The sequence below is a fragment of the Macaca thibetana genome, chromosome 8 (assembly GCF_024542745.1).
Source record: "Macaca thibetana thibetana isolate TM-01 chromosome 8, ASM2454274v1, whole genome shotgun sequence".
NCBI lineage: Eukaryota > Metazoa > Chordata > Mammalia > Primates > Cercopithecidae > Macaca > Macaca thibetana.
The window spans coordinates 123502229-123520139 of record NC_065585.1 but is presented as its reverse complement, the minus strand read 5'-3'; the positions used below and the strand labels follow the sequence as shown (position 1 = coordinate 123520139).

The 17911-nt window shown below is 43.3% G+C and overlaps 2 protein-coding genes across 2 annotated transcripts in view; one reads left to right on the top strand and one right to left on the bottom strand.

Annotated features, from left to right (window-relative positions):
- The window catches only part of SLC18A1 (solute carrier family 18 member A1), a 33453-nt gene extending 15553 nt beyond the window's left edge, over positions 1–17900 (bottom strand). The window contains 9 exon segments of the mRNA XM_050801879.1: positions 1517–1612; positions 1695–1755; positions 7964–8007; positions 8270–8359; positions 9875–9967; positions 11205–11288; positions 14523–14581; positions 15214–15577; positions 17271–17900. Coding sequence (XP_050657836.1) covers positions 1517–1612; positions 1695–1755; positions 7964–8007; positions 8270–8359; positions 9875–9967; positions 11205–11288; positions 14523–14581; positions 15214–15577; positions 17271–17394 — 1015 coding nt within the window. The 5' untranslated portion in view covers positions 17395–17900.
- The window catches only part of ATP6V1B2 (ATPase H+ transporting V1 subunit B2), a 531364-nt gene that overhangs the window by 473841 nt on the left and 39612 nt on the right, over positions 1–17911 (top strand). The gene's annotated exons all lie outside the window — the stretch shown is intronic.

Genomic DNA, 17911 nt, shown 5'->3' with positions numbered 1-17911 from the left:
TCAAAGAGGTTAAATAACTTATCCAAGGTCACAGTCAGGAAGTGGCGTGGTCAGGATTCAAACCTGCGTGGATCTGGGCTATTTCCTCCCCTTGGTGAAGCTACCTAGCATACCGTGGGCCACACAGCAAGCACTCAGAGGCAGACTACACATTACTTTCAAAAGCACGGACTCCTTTGTTCCTCCCAACACCCTCGAGGGGTGCTCTTCATGTACAGCAGCAATTTTCTAGGTGTGATCACTGACCAGCTACATCAGCATCACCTGGAAACTTACTAGGAATGAAAACTTGTTTTGACTGAATTGCTCACTGTCTTTTGACTGAATTGCTCACTGTCTCCCAGCAATCAGAGTTTTAACAAGCTCTCTAGGTGATTCTGATGTAGTTGTTGGATAATCTTTGATGTCAGACTTTACAGACCACGTAGCATTGAGGAAGCTATAAAAGATGGTGGTAACTGAGTGACTGGTAAATGAGTAATTGGTAACTGGCAACTGAGGCTGGTGCCTAGGCTGCTGGGGAGGAGCTAGTCTGTGTTGCAGCTGCTCACCAGTAACGAGAGCCAGACAGGCCAGAGCCTTAGGGCAGGGGATGCATTATCTGCACTGAACACCAACTAACTCAATTAATCGTCATGGTCAAAAGCACTTGCAACCCATAAAAATTCAATTTGTCACTAGGAGTGCAGCTGGGAGTCTTGCTTAGAATTGTCCCCCCCAAAATTAGATTTAGTGCTTTTTATTGCATGCTGAACTATATCAGGTTCTTATCAGCTTCCATTCTGGCCCCGTAAGCCTCTCCTCCTGACAGTGATGGAGCAATTTGCACGTAGCCTTCCCCATCCTCTTTCCTCAGGGTTCCTGGGAAGGGCTAGAGCCTCCTCCCCAAGCTCCTCTCTAAGTCTCTGCATGAACGAAGGAAGCTGGAACCCTCTCTCCTGGGCCCATTGCTTTTCCTAAGTGAGTGCTACATAAGCACCTTTATACAGGTGAAAAAAAAAAAAAAGATAACCAAACGATAGTCTTGAGGATGAGGAGCTGAAGGGAGAAAAATATGGATGGTAATGGTGCACACGAATATTGTACATGGAACAAAGCATTTTCACCTCATATGTCATTTATTCATCCTATTTCCCTTGAACTACATAGTATTTTGATGCTAATTTTAGCAATGAGAAAAGTGATGCTCAGAGAGTTTAAAGTCTTTGCACAAATTTTCATAGAAAATCAAAGGAGCTGAAACCAAAACCTGAATCTTTGGACTGGAAATCATTAATCATTCTACTGCACAGCTAGGTATGTGACCTCTCCATAGCCCCTTTCATCCTCTCCCACCCTCCCCTTTCTCAGACTGCTTCTTTGAGGGACTGCACACCCGCTTGGGCTTGATTCATGGGTGTAGACATGGGAGGTCATTCTATAAAGGAAGCACATTGTCCCCGTGTAACACTGAGCAAAAGGACTCATGGCACCCACCTCCTCCTGCCAGGCCCTGAGCGGGGCTGAGGGCACTTACCCAGCTGCCACTTGGGGGAGCACATGGTCTGCATCATCCAGATGGGCAGTGTGGGCTCCAGGATGGCCACTCCCATGTTGGCAAAGCAGATGGACCCTGGGGAGACCGTTTTGTGAGCAGCCGTGGCTGCCTGAAGCCCAGACACTCCCCGCCCAATGGGAGGTCATTGCCAGCTTACCTGCAGCCACCAGGATGTAAGGGTCTTTGAGAAGCATAAAGAGTGGAGTCCCCTTGGCACTCTGAGAACATGGATGACAAAAAATGTCCATTTGTACAGTGCATACATCTCTCCTATTTTCACAGAATCTGAGAAGATGCAATTAGGGGCTTAGAGACCATCTACAGCAGCTCCTTTACTGCAGAGACCAGGAATCCCAGTGCAGGGAGAGAAAGTGACTTGTCTGATGCCACAGAGGAGCTGGAGGCAGGGCTCCTCCTGTGCCCAAGGTAGGCACTGTAGTAGTCACAGATAGAGAAGCAATATATTCCAGCTGTGATTCCTGCCTTCACATGACCATCAACAAGGTCAGAGTGAATTGGTAGCAAGGTCAGGGTTGGATATAGGTGTCTGGACTCCTGGTTTCCGGTAGATCTCCCTGGTACTAATGTTTGTCCTGGGAGAACCACAGGCAGAGCACCGAATCCCAAAAGCAAGCACAGAAGCCATAACTCAGAAAGCCTCTCAAGCTTTCTGAATTCATTCTGATCATTTTGAGCCACACTGGACTAAGGTAGAAGAAGCAGAGTTAAAATGCAGCCTAAACTCGCAGTACCCACTCTCATCACGACACACTCTCATCTAAACTTGGTCACCCCACCCTCCTTCCATGCATCCCAGCAGTCCCTCAACCATCGTTATTGCCTTTGCCTGAACTACACATCCTTTGCTTCTCCATAGTTCCAAGTTCTACCCACTCTTTAAAGTCAAGCTTAAATGGCTCCTTCTTTTCCAGAGTGCTCCCTGACTCAGCAGCTGGGGCTTCTCTCTCTTTCAAACATCCTGAACACTATGTCCTAATTCTTCATGGTGTTTACTACATTCTGTCTTGTAATCGATTTGATCATTTTGGTACGATAATCCTCTCTGCACACACACAATAGTGGATTGAGAAATTTAGAGATTCTAAAACTAAAAGGATCACTCTCTCACCCCATTATTATTCAAACTAAAGAAACTGATGTAAATCATTAAAATATATATTTAAAAGTCCAATAAACCCTTTGACCCAACAGTCCCACTTCTAGGAATTGACTCTAAAGATGAATGCTGACATTATAAAAATGCACACATGTAAATTACAGCACTATTTGTAACTACAAAATACTGAAAACTACCTAAACACAGGAGATGGAATAAAATATGGTGCACATACAATTGTGTACCATTGTGTACACATACACAATTGTGTGTGTGTGTGTGTGTATCACACAGGTGTAAAATAATGAGGAAAGATTCTATGAATTAGTAGAGTAATTTTCAGGACATATTATTGAGAAGAAAAGGAGAATGCAAAAAAGAATACACAGTGTGCTGCCTTTCACATAAGAGAAAAGAGAAAAATAAGAAAACACATAAGCTATTTATTTTGAGGAAAAAATACAAAGACACAGGAAAGACAAACCAGAAGGCATTAAGATTGGTTACCTACGCGTGGTAGGGGTGGGGGAGGGGAAGGGTTAGAAAGACTGGAAGGATTGACACTTTCTGACTACCTTTTTGAATAATTTTGACTTTTAGGTGGTAATGTTTTATATATTCAAAAAATAAAACTATTTTAGTGTTTTGGGATGAATTGAGCCCCACCTTGGTCAAATTAGTATGTTGAAGTCCTAACCCCTAATATGACTGTGTTTGGAGACAGCATCTTTAGGGAGGTCATAAGAGTGGGAGCTCCAACCTGAAAAACTGTTGTCCTTATAAAAAGAGGAAGGGACATCAGGGCTCTCTTTCTCTGTGCACACACACTGAGCAAAGGTCATGTGAAGACACCTGAGAAGGTGGCTGTCTGCAAGCCAGGAAGAGAGTCCTCACCAGAAACCAACGCTCAATAGTACCTTGACCACGGACGTTCAGCCTCCAGAGTCATGAGAAAATAAATATGTGTTGTTTAAGTTACCCAATCTGTAGTATTTTGTTCTGGCAGCTTGAACAAGTTAATATAATTAGCCAGAATGGAGAAAAAAAAACTAAAACTAAATGCCAAAAAAAAAAAACCACCCACAAATGGATGCAAATGAATTTCAAATGCATTATGCATTATATAATCACACTAAAGGTGGAAAAAAGAACCAATGCAAGTATGGTAATTTCTAGATGTAGTATTTGGCTATATTCACTAAGTCTAAGAGAGAAAGATCTGAAAAAATCTTGAATATTTCTTGGTAGGTTTGTTTTTTGTAATAGCGTGGGTAAGTATACAATTATACAAATAGGTAATTGTTTTTATCTATTTGTATAATAGGTATTTACCTATTTGTATAATAGGAGGAGACAAATTTCTTACTTTGAAAGAAGGAGAATACTTGTATGGAGTGGGGCAAGCAGGGAAAAATCCCGCGGAGTTGGGCTGGAAGGGGAGGTCTCAGTACGAACTCATGTGTGTGTATTAGCTCTGTCATTAAGATGGCAGGGAAACAAAGTGACCCCAATGGCAAAGAGCACATCGAGTGCCCACAGTTTGGTTTCTTCTTTTTCTTTTTTTCTTTTTTTTTTTTTTTGAGACAGAGTCTTGCTTTGTCACCCAGGCTGGAGTGCAGTGGCGTGATCTTGGCTCACTGCAAGCTCCTCCTCCCGGGTTCTCACCATTCTCCTGCCTCAGCCTCCCGAGTAGCAGGGACTACAGGCACCCGCCACCATGCCTGGCTCATTTTTAAAATATTTTTAGTAGAGATGGTGTTTCACTGTGTTAGCCAGGATGGTCTCGATCTCCCGACCTCATGATCTGCCTGCCTCGGCCTCCCAAAGTGCTGGGATTACAGGCGTGAGCCACTGTGCCTGGCCCCATAGTTTGGTTTCTAAACACCATCCATACTAATAAGAACCTGGGCTCCTTGGCAAAATGATTTCAGGGCTGAGGCAGGGAAAGTACAGGATGAACGTAGGACATATTTTTGTATCAAAAAGTAAAACATTACTCAAAAAACAATGAAGGTATGTTAAAATGACACAGCAACCAGTTAATGGGCTTTGACTTGTCAAATCTAAGACAATTTGAGCATCAAAACAATTAAGGACTGGAGGCCAGGAGTTCAAGGCCAGTCTGGGCAACACAGGGAGACTCCATGTCTATAAAAAGTTAAAAATAACTTTTGAGTGTGGTAGCATGCCTATGTAGTCTCAGCTACTCAAGAGGCTGAGGCAAGAGGGTCACTTGAACCCAAGAGTTGGAGGCTATAGTGAGCCATGATCTCACCTCTACACTCCAGCCTCAGTCACAGAAAGAGGCCCTGTCTCCAAAAAAAAATTAAATAAGTAAATAAATAAGGAGAGTGATGAGCTACAAAAATAAGACTCCATGATTCTACACTGATAATAATCAGATAAATTATTTTTTGAAGGTTTTTCTGAACATAATCACATGTATATAAAATTATCATATACCTATTTAGGTATTAATATTTATAAATATATATGTATAAAGGCAATAAGAAAGGAATGTCTATTCTTTTTAAGTTTTTTAGGGGTTTTTTTGAGACAGAGTCTTACTTTGTCACCCAGGCTGGAGTGCAGTGGCTTACTGCAACCTCCGCCTCCCAGGTTCAAGGGATTCTCCTGCCTTAGCCTCCTGAGTAGCTGGGATTACAGGTGCGCACCACCATGCCCAGCTAATTTTTTTTTTTTGTACTTTTAGTAGAGACAGAGTTTTGCCATGTTGGCCAGGCTGGTCTCAAACTCCTGGTCTCAAGTGATCCGCCTGCCTTGGAGGAATGGCTAGTCCTTACAGCAAAGTGCCAACCAATGATTTGGACGAATTGGTAAACTAGAAAAACCAGTATTTTGTAAACATTATAGTAAAGGCTGGGTCATTCAAGAATCATCAATGTATAAAAATATAGGCAGAAAGGAAATTTAAGGAGGAGTAGGAGATTTATATGACTTAACAATGTCTCCCACAAGTTATTTATTAGTTACAAGGTGAAGAAGTAATAACTACACAAGACACCCAGACGACACCTTGACCCAGTGATCAAAATGGACATCATCACTGAGAAGTGATGGGCATTAAATACCTCCAGACATGACCCTCAGAAGGCCACGGTATCATGAAGAAACATCAGACAAACCAAATTTAGGAATGCTCTATACATAATAGTAGTCTTCACAAATGTCAGTGTCATGAAAGATAAAGGCTGAGAACTTTTCCAGATTAAAAGAGGCTAGAGAGGTGTGATGCACAAATGTCTTATGCAGTCCTGGACTGGACCGTGAACTAGAGAAAAAAAAACTTCCATGGAAGACATTATCGGGATAATTGACACAATCAGAGTAGGCATTGCAAATCAGACTAAAGTATTATATCAGTGTTAAATTTCCTGAATTTGATAGCTCTATTGTCATTACATAAGGAAATAATCCTGTTCTTAGGGAAAATGCTCTAAAGTATCCAGGGGTAACGGAATGATACAATCAATCTACTGTCAACTGGTTCAAAAAATTAGTAATAATAATAATGTATATTTGTTAGAAAGAGAGAGAATGGGCCAGGTGCAGTGGCTCATGCCTATAATCTCAGCCCCTTGGGAGGCCGAGGCGGGTGGATCACTTGAGGTCAGGAATTCAAGACCAGCCTAGCCAACATGGTGAAACCCTGCCTCTACTAAAAATACAAAAATTAGCTGGGCGTGGTGGCGCATGCTTGTAATCCCAGCTACTTGGGAGGCTGAGGCAGGAGAATCACTTGAACCCAGGAGGAGGAGGTTGCAGTGGGCCCAGATTGTGCCACTGTACTACAGCCTGGGTGACACAGCAAGACTCTGTCTCAGAAAAGTAGATATTTGTGGGTGCCTCACTTTCCTGGAATCTCAAGCTGGATTTACTTGCTGAATAATTCACCATGGCTGCACAGCTAATAATAAACAATGGCTGAATCACCTGGATGAGTGTCCCTATGCCTTGGCCAGGGCTGGAGGGGTGCCGGGCCCAAGCATATTCCAGGCCTGGGAGCCTGTACAGAGGGTATTTGGTGCTCCTTGCCCTGAGGAGTCCTGGATGGGTGGTGGTTATGACCTCCCTCCCACGGACCCAGACACCCTACTCCTAAAGCCAGTTTGTAAAGAGCAGCAGCATCTCAGTAGACTGCGGGAGGCTCCTAGTCGCTCTGGGGGAATTGGCACTCTAAAAGTATTGATTATGTCATAGTTTCTAATTCTTTCAGATGTTTCTCTGTTTACCCTCGATTTCATTATCTGTAGAGTGAGGCTAAAAATTGTACTTATTTCATGGAATGTATAAGATGCAGCATAGATGGCGCACTAAGCAGAGCTCCTGGTGCATGAAAAGCCCTGAAGAATGATGAGGTGTGTCACGACTTCTGGAATACCTTGACGAATTGTGGAATGCAAAGTCAAGGCCTTTAGATCAAACTTTTTTACACTTGATGCACTTTCTTACTTTTTTTCCTTCGTGGTGGGATATGGATGTTCCAGAGCCATTTTTGGCTTAGAGTCAAACAAGTACCAACTCTGATACTTATTAACTGTGACAGAATGACAGTTAGGGATGTTCACAGAGGATATCTTTTACTGGAGAAGAGGCTGTCTAGGTGGCCCCCACAGCCTTCATCTCTGAGATGATGTTACAGCTCCAGATACTCAGTCCCCAATGTCATTATCTCCTAGCTATAATTATATGTGTGTGTGTGTGTGTGTATATATATATGGAAATCTCCAGATATACATGAATATATATGTATACATACTCCATATATGTGTGGAGTATATATACACTCCATATATATGTGGAGTGTGTATACATATAAATATACTCCATATCTATATTCATATATATCTGAAGATCTCCATATATATCTCCATATATAATATATATAACATATATAATATACACATATATATTATATATTATATGTATATGTTATAAAAGGCTTGTGAAGAATCAAAGAAGCCATACAGAATATATATATAAGCCATACAGAATATATATATTATATATTCTATATATATATATATATTATATGTATATATATTCTGTATGGCTTCTTTGATTCTTCACAAGGCTTTTCAACCATCTTTGTCCAACATCAAGCCAAATACCTCACTATCCCCCACACTACGCAAAATGTAGCCCTATCCTAGAATCCAAACACAGTTCTCACTTTCCCTGACTCTATTCTTCTTTACTTTTCTTCTGATGACTTGACAGGCATGCCTGGGTTTCTGCATTCAGCTATCCTGTATATCTGTTAGCAACGGAGCTTTGTGTCTGCTTACCTCAGGAGAGACTTTGGAAGGCTGTAGGATGCAAAGCTGGAGTGCTAAGAAAGAAAGAAGGCGAGACAGTTCAGCGTGTCTACTGAATAGCTGGGGGTTCCAATAGCAGCGGTAGTGCTACCACCCACCCTATTATGTACAAATTTAACTCCCTGAGTTTCTTCTCTCTTTTCTACAATGGGGCTGTCCTTGATTCATCAAAACATGTCCAAACCACCCATTCTTAGTCAAGACAGACACCACAACATAACACATTCCCAACCTGACCTGGGCTGTGTCCTGCTGGAGGCTCTGATGGCGACTTACCTCCATCCAGTAGTGCCAGGAAGGCCAGGATGAGGAAAGGTGCAGACTTCCCAACAAACTCATACATTACACTTCCGAAGGGAGCTCCCACTGGAGAGGCAAAGCACACACAGATTCCAGAGGTGAGGGTGAGTCCTATCCAGTGAGAACTGTCCACATTTACCCCGTGAGCATTTGCAGAAGGGCTGCTAGGGGCTAAGCTCCACCAGAGGCTCTGGGAATTCAGAGATGGAGACATGATCCCTGTCCCCAACAAGCCCACTTTCTAGTGGAGGAAATGTATGTGTGTGGGGGTGTGTGTGGGTGTGTGTGTGCAGGGAGGGACCCAAATAATTAAAGCATGGTGAAAGTTTGACAGAAAATGTTGCATACAATGAACGCACAGTTGATGTCTCAGGAAGTCCAGGCAGCCACTAGGGCTTTGCCAAGTGCAGAGTATCTGGAGGGGAAGAAGCTTGTGTGAAGAACACAGAGGTGTCAGAAAAGAGTGTGTAGTTAGAGAAAGAAAGGAGAAAGTGGGTGTTAGCAGAGTATGAATATTTGAGAGGAGAAAAGTAGAGCCTTGCATATGCAGGAACCTTGTATACACAGATGAGTCATCTACTTGGCTTTGCAGCCTATGGAGAGACATCAGGGGAGAAACACCACCTACTCTGGGCTCAGGAAGATTCTTCAGGTGGCATCGTGGTGGAAGGAGGGAGTACACAAGAAGGGGGCTGCTGCCAAATTCTAACCCAGAAGTGACAAGGAGCCAGGAGTGGCTGTTGAGGATCTAACAAGCTTGTTCATTTGGGAGTTCACTTGGGACATGATAAAGGACTTCAAGATGCACAGGTTTTAGATTGGGCATTTGGTTTGACAGATACTAACAAATAACAGGGATTCTGTTTCCTGTGCTTCCCATGGGGCTAGAGGGTGGGGCGTAGGCCAGGGAAGAGATTTCAGGTGTTTTCTTTTCGATGTGCTTGTGAGCTCCTAGAAGGCAGGAACTATGCCTGGGGCTTCCCACCCTACAGTACTGGCACTGTGCTTGGCATGTAATAAGTGAAATTATGTCAGTTGTCAGTAAAGTAGTATGAAGGATGAGCCTCAAAGAAAGGGTAATTTTATCATTTGGAGCTTGGGTTTCCAAGGCCAGAAAATTGGAGTCTGTATCCTGGCTCCGGCGTTTCCTGGCTGTGTGATCTTGGATGGCTATTTTGCCATTCTTATTTTCATCTCTATAATGGGGAAAATCAATCCTCCTTTCATTCCTGGTGGTGAGGAATAAAAGAGATTATGCCTGTAACGGATTTAGCAGAGCATCTGGCAACAGCCATGCTCTGGTGGTGTGTGCATGGGAACTGAGACGAGGCAGTGGCCTGTAATGCGGGGAGGCTCACTTCCTCCAACAGGCTGGGCTTCCAGACCTTTCCCTGACCCTTATGTGTTTCCCAGCTTCTTAAGGGGAAGGAACTTTTACATTTTCTCAGTGATATTTCTGAAGGAGTTGAAATAGGATGAGGCCAACGAGGGAAGGAAAACACTCATCTTCCACACCTCGGGAACACCTGCTTCCTGGAATCCCACCCTCCCGAACCCAGAGCTCCAGCTGGTGCCACTTACCCAGCAGCCCCAGGGCCAGGCCCCCCAGAGCAATTCCCATGGCTCGTCCTCTCTCATGGTCATCGGTGTAGACACTGGCCAGCATCCCAAGACCTGTGCAGAGAGTGACAGATGCAACTGGCCCCCAGGGGCTTCTATCCACCTCTCAGAGCCCTTGGTCCCACCCTGTTATCTCTTCAGTGACAATCTTAGCTAGAGTTTCAGTTTGAGGGGTTTTATAAAACTTAACCCATAGTATTTTTCAAGTACTGCCCTCCCTAGTCCCCCAAACCCCCACATTGTCCACTCCTGTTCAGAATATTGTTGAAAGTACAAGGCCTCTGGGAAGGATAACACAGAAAATCCATTGTCTGATTATACCATATTTCATAGCATTTTCTTGTTTCTGAGCATGTTTCCCTAAACGAGGGGTTACAGAGCAGGTCAGGGAAAGGAAAACCTAGGCACACAGAGACCATTCTATTTAACAGGGATGCCCAGGGAAGAACAGAAAAGCACTGGGGACCTGGAAGAGAGTGTGGGCTAGTGCTGTACGGCAGCTGGACTCTCAGGCTTTCATAGTCATGGGTAAAATGGCATAAAATACCAACTTCATAGGATTGCATTAGATATTGTATTCACCAGTACTGTGAAAACTGTACTGGTATTACCGATAGTATTAACATGATTATTCCTATAAAGTACTAAGAGGGGGACAGACAAAGGACCATTGAGTGGCACTAAATAAAAGCCTGCCCTTCTTCATGGTTTTACTGGAGGCTTGTTCTGACCTGAGCTAGCTGCACCTGAATATTAACAGAGGAAGTTAGGTCAGGCTCAGGGATCTATGGACCCTGTCAGAAATTCTATAATTCCTTTATTTTTATTTTTATTTTTATTTTTGAGTAAGGGTCTAGCTCTGTCACCCAGGCTGAAGTGCAAAGGCACAATCACGGCTCACCACAGCCTTGACCACCCAGGCTCAAGCCATCCTCCCACTTTAGCCTCCCAAGTAGCTGGGACCACAGGTGCATTCCACCATGCCTGGCTAACTTATTCTCTTTTTTTAATAGAGATAGGGTTCTTACTATGTTGCCCAGGTTGCCCAGGTTGGTCTCAAACTCCTAGAATCAAGCTATCCTCCTGCCTTGGCCTCCCAAAGTGCAGGGGTTACAGGTGTGAGCCACTGTGCCCAGCCCAATTCCCTTATTTCTGAATCACAATTTCTACCTATCCAGATGATATTTTCCTTAATTTCTCCATATAAATATAGGATCTGAGGTAGTAAGAGATGTGTGTGTGTGTGTGCATGCATGCATGTGTGTGTGCATGATGACGTTGCCAGGGTTACCTGCAACAGATGAAAATGAAGATCCAATGCCTTGAAGGGTTCGGGCCACAAAGAGTAGAGTATAGGTCCCAGAGAAAGCAAACACTGGGCAAAGAGAATAGCAAGATAACTGCATTAGCAAATTGCCTTTGCTTCCCTGGCTGCCAGAGAACATGCCCATGATACTGCAGATATGAGTCATGACGCATATGTTTTTAATAAAGCATGATGACTGTTCCCTGTTTTTTGAGTTGTCTTTTCAATCTCCTACTCCTCCATCAGAACCACTTTTTAAATGCAAGAAAACTGAGAAACCACAGAAGTATAAACCAAGTCACCACACAGCAGATGGAAGGCTGAGTCTCTACATCTCTTGCCAAGAACCCAACATTCTGTCCACTGAAATGAGGGATGTCCATGAAGCTCAGTGTCCTGGGCTGGAAACTGGTTCTCAGACCATACTCCTGGATTCTCCATGTGCGACACCCAGATCCGGTCTTTACCATTGCTGGGTCCTACAGGGTCATCTGGAGTACAGTGACAGTAACGGGGTGCTTCGAGGATTATGGGAATTGGGTAGAAAATAATATATTGTGATACAATCAGATCCTTCTTTATATCTTATATTGAATGATCTTTTAACCAGACAAAATCAGCATTTATTGAATTATACTGAATACGCAGTTCTCCTAGACTCTGTAGCAAATGCAAAATAAAAATAGCATCTAGTTATTGCCCTTGCAGAGGGTCAGTCTGTTGAGGATGAACACCCATGAAACTGAGAACCAACAGGAATATGTTACCAAAACTAAATCAGAGGGTACTGCTGGTCAGGGTAGTTAAGTCCAGACATGTCTCACCTCCAATTCCAGAATAATGTCTCCTAGAGTAAGAATAATCTCCTCAAAGTGTCTGAATCAGAAAAATTGTAATCCCTTTGCCCATTCATTACAGATGTCTTTGGTTGTGTTTTTAATCTTCTCCCATTACTTCCCGACAGACATGATCACACTGAACTTCTCCTTGTGTCCCAAAGATGTACATTCTTGGTCTCTCCTTTCCTGGCCACCAGCATCTTTTCTCGGGCTTTGTTATCTCCAATCTTTTCTGTCTACTCTTCCAATGTCCTTTGAGAACAGAGTGGCCCACTCATCTTGGTCTGCCCAGAACTTTCTTGTTTTTAAAACTGAAACTCAAAATACCGCCACAAAAACAGAAAGTTTGACATCCTGGGAAGCCCCTCGCTATAGTGTGGATATGGGTTGTTTGTCCTCACCAAATCTCATGCTGAAATTTGATCCCCAGTGTTGGAGATGGGGCCCAGTGGAAGGTGTCTGGGTCATGGGGGCAGATCCCTCATGAATAGTTTAATGTCCTTCATTGGGTGGTGAGTGCGTTCTCACTCTACAGTTCTCTCAAGAGCTTGTGGTTTAAAAAAGGCAGGCACCTCCCTCTCCTCTCTTTTGCTTCCTCTCTCATCTCTGCACAGCCAGCTCCCCTTCACCTTCCACCATGAGTGGAAGCTTCCCGAGGCCCACACCAGAAGCAGATGCTGGCGCCATGCTTCTTGTAGAGCCTGCAGAACCATGAGCCCACAGACCTCTTTCTAATATAAATGACCCAGCCTCAGGTATTCCTTTACAGCAATGCTAAATGGACTAAGACACCCCTCAATTCCAGGCAAACCAGGAGAGTCGGTCATTCTATTTAGGAAAACCAAAGCAGTTTTTTTCTTCACTTTGGACCCTTTACATGGGCCACCATTTCACTCTTGATTACATTAGGCATGGCGGATGGAGAGGTTAAGGGTAGTAATTGGCATCAACATTCTCTTTTAAGTATTTTTTTGAAACATTGGACAATGCTACAAGGATACCCTAAACATCAAAAGTATTTTCTTTTGGTTAGAATTAGGCCAACTCCATGTAGTCACACAGCTATCCTATGGAAATAATAATTATTTAACGTATACAGTTTGGTATAAGTTAAATAATAATTATTTAACATATATAGTTTACTTTAAAAGTAAAGCTTTTAAAACATGAGTTCTTGGCAGAGAATCAGGCAAAGATATCCTGCTAAAACGTCCCAGATCCACTAGCACACCTCATTGTCTTACTTCTCAGTGTGTGTCTCATGTCTCCCCAGGCAACCATCATACACTTCTGATACCTGGAATCATGTCTTTTCATTCTTTATGTGACTATGGCCCTCTGGGCATTATACATGCACTGCATGAAATTGTATGGAATAAATCTTAAGCCTCATTTGATGAAATAGGGCATCTTATTTTTAAATTTGCTGCCTAGCATAGGCTGAGCTTCTAGAAGTTCCATGAACAGTGCTAACTTGAATTTCTGCATTTTCTTCAAGTCCGCTAAAATTTCACCAACAAGATGCAGTTCTCAGAGAGAACCTCACACCTCAAGTTCTTGCACTTTGCAGCCTTCCAGCCCAGAATGCAACAAATTCTTGTTAAAATTGGGTTGATAGGAATCAAGTCCTGTGCTGGGAAAGAAGAGAAGCTGAGGAAGAGGAAGACAGAAAGTAGATAAGAAACGGAAAGGTAATAAGAAAAACTCGAGGGAGAAGGAGGTATGTTGTTGGAGAGCAGAGGATCAGCAGGGCCATCGGGAACCAAGGCTGGATCCACAGGCTGCCTTAACCTGCAAACGCTAACCCCTTTTCATTCCTTCTTCCTTTACCTCTCAGCATCAATTTCCAGACTTGCTTTTCTCATGTACTGTGTTTATTCCATCTCCATTTTATTAGAAACATTTAGCTGATCCTGGATAGACAATTTGTCTTTCTCTTTCTTATTTCTTTAGAAAATTTACTTTTCTAAGCTTAACCTTTAAAGTCCTTAACTGAAAAGGAGTAGGCTTTTTGGAATTTTCCAGATGTTATTGTCCAATTTCCATTTTTTTTGTTAGTTGCCCTTTACCATGGCATATCGAAATAATATCATTGCTTCTTGTAGATGGAAAGTTTGTATTAAACTTGCTCAAGAGATTACTGATACATACATAACACATACACACACACACACACACACACACACACCATAGCATACATATTCAAACAGCTTTCATTACGTCCGGCTGAAGGGAATAAAATATCTGTTCTTGTATAGCAGAGTAGACCAATTCCAACCAGACTGAATTGTCACTACTGTTATAGTCCGCATACCAAAAAGAGCAGAGCATTTAAATCAGTATCCCACTCTGCTTAGTCAGATGCCTAATTACTTTCTAGGCTATCCTGCTATCTACATCACATTCACTTGATAAAATCAAAGGTAATCAGTGAAGGGAAGAAAAGAGGAAGCAAATTACTTACTAACTGTGGAGAGAAACATGATAACAAAGCCAGCAAACATGGGGATATGATATCCAATCCTAAAAGGGAATTGAAAAAAAAAGATACAATTCCAACAGGCACTCATATACTTGGACTACATTTTTAAATGTAAGTGGGAGCAGAAATGCAGCTATTTGGGAGTATGGTAAAACATGCCTCTGAATGTAGCGTGGAGATGAAATAGTGGATGAGTACGAGCAAATAAACAAACATGCAAATATGACCATATGTTAGGGCCAAAATTCTCATTTCCAGAAAGGATAGCCTAGGTAGAGTATATAGGTAGAGTGTATATCTCTTGAAAATATCAGAATAATCCTAAATACAACTCCTAGGAAGCCAGTGCTCTAGATTACAACAGGACTGTCCCGTTCATACCCTTTTCCCATTCAAGCCACGCTCCAGGTCACTGATATAACATCACAGCACACTGCTGTTCATGGTTCTCTTCTCGGTACTCAATACTCAATATATCGCTAAGAAAATCTGATCCCATGACGTTTCATCAGTAACAAGTTATTCTTTGCATAACGAGCTTTCCAAATAGCTGACTCCCCTGGGGAACCAGACAAGTGAGTATTTCTTCTTTTTCCCTTCCAACCCCCTTTGTATACTTTTCTAGTCCTCCTACTCCTGTGTACCGTGCAGGGCCCTACACCCAGTGAGATACCTGTTGGTGAGAGGGCCCACGAAAGGGTTGACCAGAAGTTGCATCACAGCCTTTGAAGCAAACAGAATCCCAACCCGGGTATTCTCTTCCTCCAAGAATTCTGTGCCTTGTAAGCAGTTGTTTTTAGGAGCTGAGATGGCTTCAGTGGCTGGAGGTGGGATGGTGCTGGCGGTGTCATTCATCCATGCTATGCCACTGGGCACGCTTTCTTCAACAGCCATGGTGTTGTTGTCGAAGAAGGAGAAGATGGTGGAAAAGGGAGGAGAGGCGAGGGCATGTGAGGAACTTCCGGCAGGGCTGAGGTGCAGAGAAGAGTTGACTTCTTCGAACTCCATGTCATATAGGAAGGTGGGCACAATTGGTACTGAAAGTCAGAGGACAGGTTATGGGGGCTAAGGACAGATGTCATCTTACCACTGAAAGCCAAGGGGCTAAGGACAGATGTCAATTCTACTGAAAGTCAAGGAAGACAGGTGACGGAAACTAACGGCAAATGTCATCTTGCCACTACTAGGTTCAGGGGCACTATGATGAGGTTCAGCCTTATGCCCAAGGCTGGTGTCTGGAGTGGCATGGTTTAAAACCTACTAAAAGACTGTGCCTACCCAAGTTATCCTGTTAGCTAAAGTAGCTAAATTCTGACCTTATATAATTAGTTCTCATTCTTCATGGTTTCCACACTGGCTAACTCTCCTACTCACTTAGATTGACATGGAACCCTCCAAACCAACACGCACTGAGCTACTACAACATTTCGCAGACATGTCCAGCTCTTACACAGACCTGGCCAGAGGAGGGGATGGTAGGAGGCAGGGCAGGCTGGTCAGAGGAGCCTCAGCTCTGGGACCCCTGAACAGGGCTTGAATCCCAACTCTGGCACCTGTTAGTGGAGAGGCCTTGAGCAAGTCACTTAACACTTCTGAACTTCTTTTTCTCTTTTACAAAGAAAATAGGATTTACCGTGATGTTTAAGATTTAAGATTATAATTGTGTGTATGTGTGTGTGTGTGTGTGTGTGTGTGTGTGTTTCCCCTGGGAGCAATGATTCAGTATTCACTAATTCAGTGTTTGCAGTGACTTTACAGAGCATAACTATAACTACAGAACTATGAATAATGAGAAGTGATTGTATTAGATTAACAACTTGTCTCAGAAAGATCCTTATTTAAAAACATATATTTTGGCCGGGCGCGGTGGCTCACGCCTGTAATCCCAGCACTTTAGGAGGCCGAGGAGGGCGGATCACGAGGTCAGGAGATCGAGACCATCCTGGCTAACACGGTGAAACCCCGTCTCTACTAAAAATACAAAACAAAAAATGAACTGGGCGTGGTGGCGGGCGCCGGTAGTCCAGCTACTCGGGAGGCTGAGCCAGGAGAATGGCGTGAAACCAGGAGGCGGAGCTTGCAGAGAGCCAAGATCGCACCATTGCACTCCAGCCTGGGTGACAGAGCGAGACACCATCTCAAAAAAAAAAAAAAAAAAAAAAAAAAACCAACCAAATATTTTACCCGAGAGGAGAAACCTTTTAGTACCCATTTATATATGGGTATAACTTAATGTAATGATTAGGAGAGTAACAACTAAAAAAAAGCAGGATTCCAAAGGAAAGAAGCACATGGAAGGTAAGGTCTTGATAAGAAATCGGATATCCAAATAAAATATGCTATTTTTATAGAGCAGAGGCCGGAAGGGCACCGCTGTGAGAAGATGCTCACTGCCCCAGAGGCACTTGGAGTCATTAGCATCTTGGGGAGACAGTCTGGGGAGGAAGAAAAGCACAGCCAGTTCTGGCTCCAGGCCATCCTCTTCTCCAGTCAGACCCTCTCTGGACCTCCTTCTTTTTGAACCTCCTGAGTCTTTTAGCTATGTTTGACAAGTTTCAGACTCCATTTTCTGTAGGTTTTTTTTTTCCTCATACCCAACAACCTCTGTGTGTTTTTGAGCATAAAAAGGAAAATTCTCAGATGGATTCGCTGTTGAACTCAAGCAGGGTGTATGCTGCCTGCTGGGGCCCAAAGCAAATTAACCCTCAGCACAAAGACCCCCAAACGTACCCACCACAGTAAGCAGCATGTTGTCCAGGAGCAGAGCGACGAATACCACCACTAGTACCAGCTGCCGGGACGCTCTCCCTTCCTTCAGCAACCGCTGGGGAGCGACCAGAACAGTCCGGAGCATGGCGAGGGCCAGGGCTGGGGCAGTCTTCCCCTGCAGGCTCTTAGGGAAGGTCCTGTGACAGCTACAGGTCTCCTGCAGCCTTTACAGAAGAGGGGAGGGAGTCTGCCCGGGTGAATGAAACTCACTATTGAAACGAAAAGTGCAAAAGGTTGCAAGTAGTAGGATGATATTTGGAAACATCTCCGTGTCTGTATCACTGTTCACTTCTCATACAACTCAATAACTCACCGGGTTCCCAGAATGCCTTCCAAGTAAGCATAGCTTACTAAATTGCTTACTAAATTCAAGGGAAATTAATGCCTAGATATAAATCCAGATAAAAATAGATGCTCTACAGATCACTTAACCCTGTGTTTTTCAAACATCCAACACTTATTTGCCTATCACATTGATGGTTTATGTCATATCTGAGGACTACCTGTACTATCATTTACTTCATCTTTTCCTCTAAATCCACTCTTTTAAAATACTGAGATACTGCCAGGTATGGTGGCATGTGCCTGAAGTCTCTGTTACT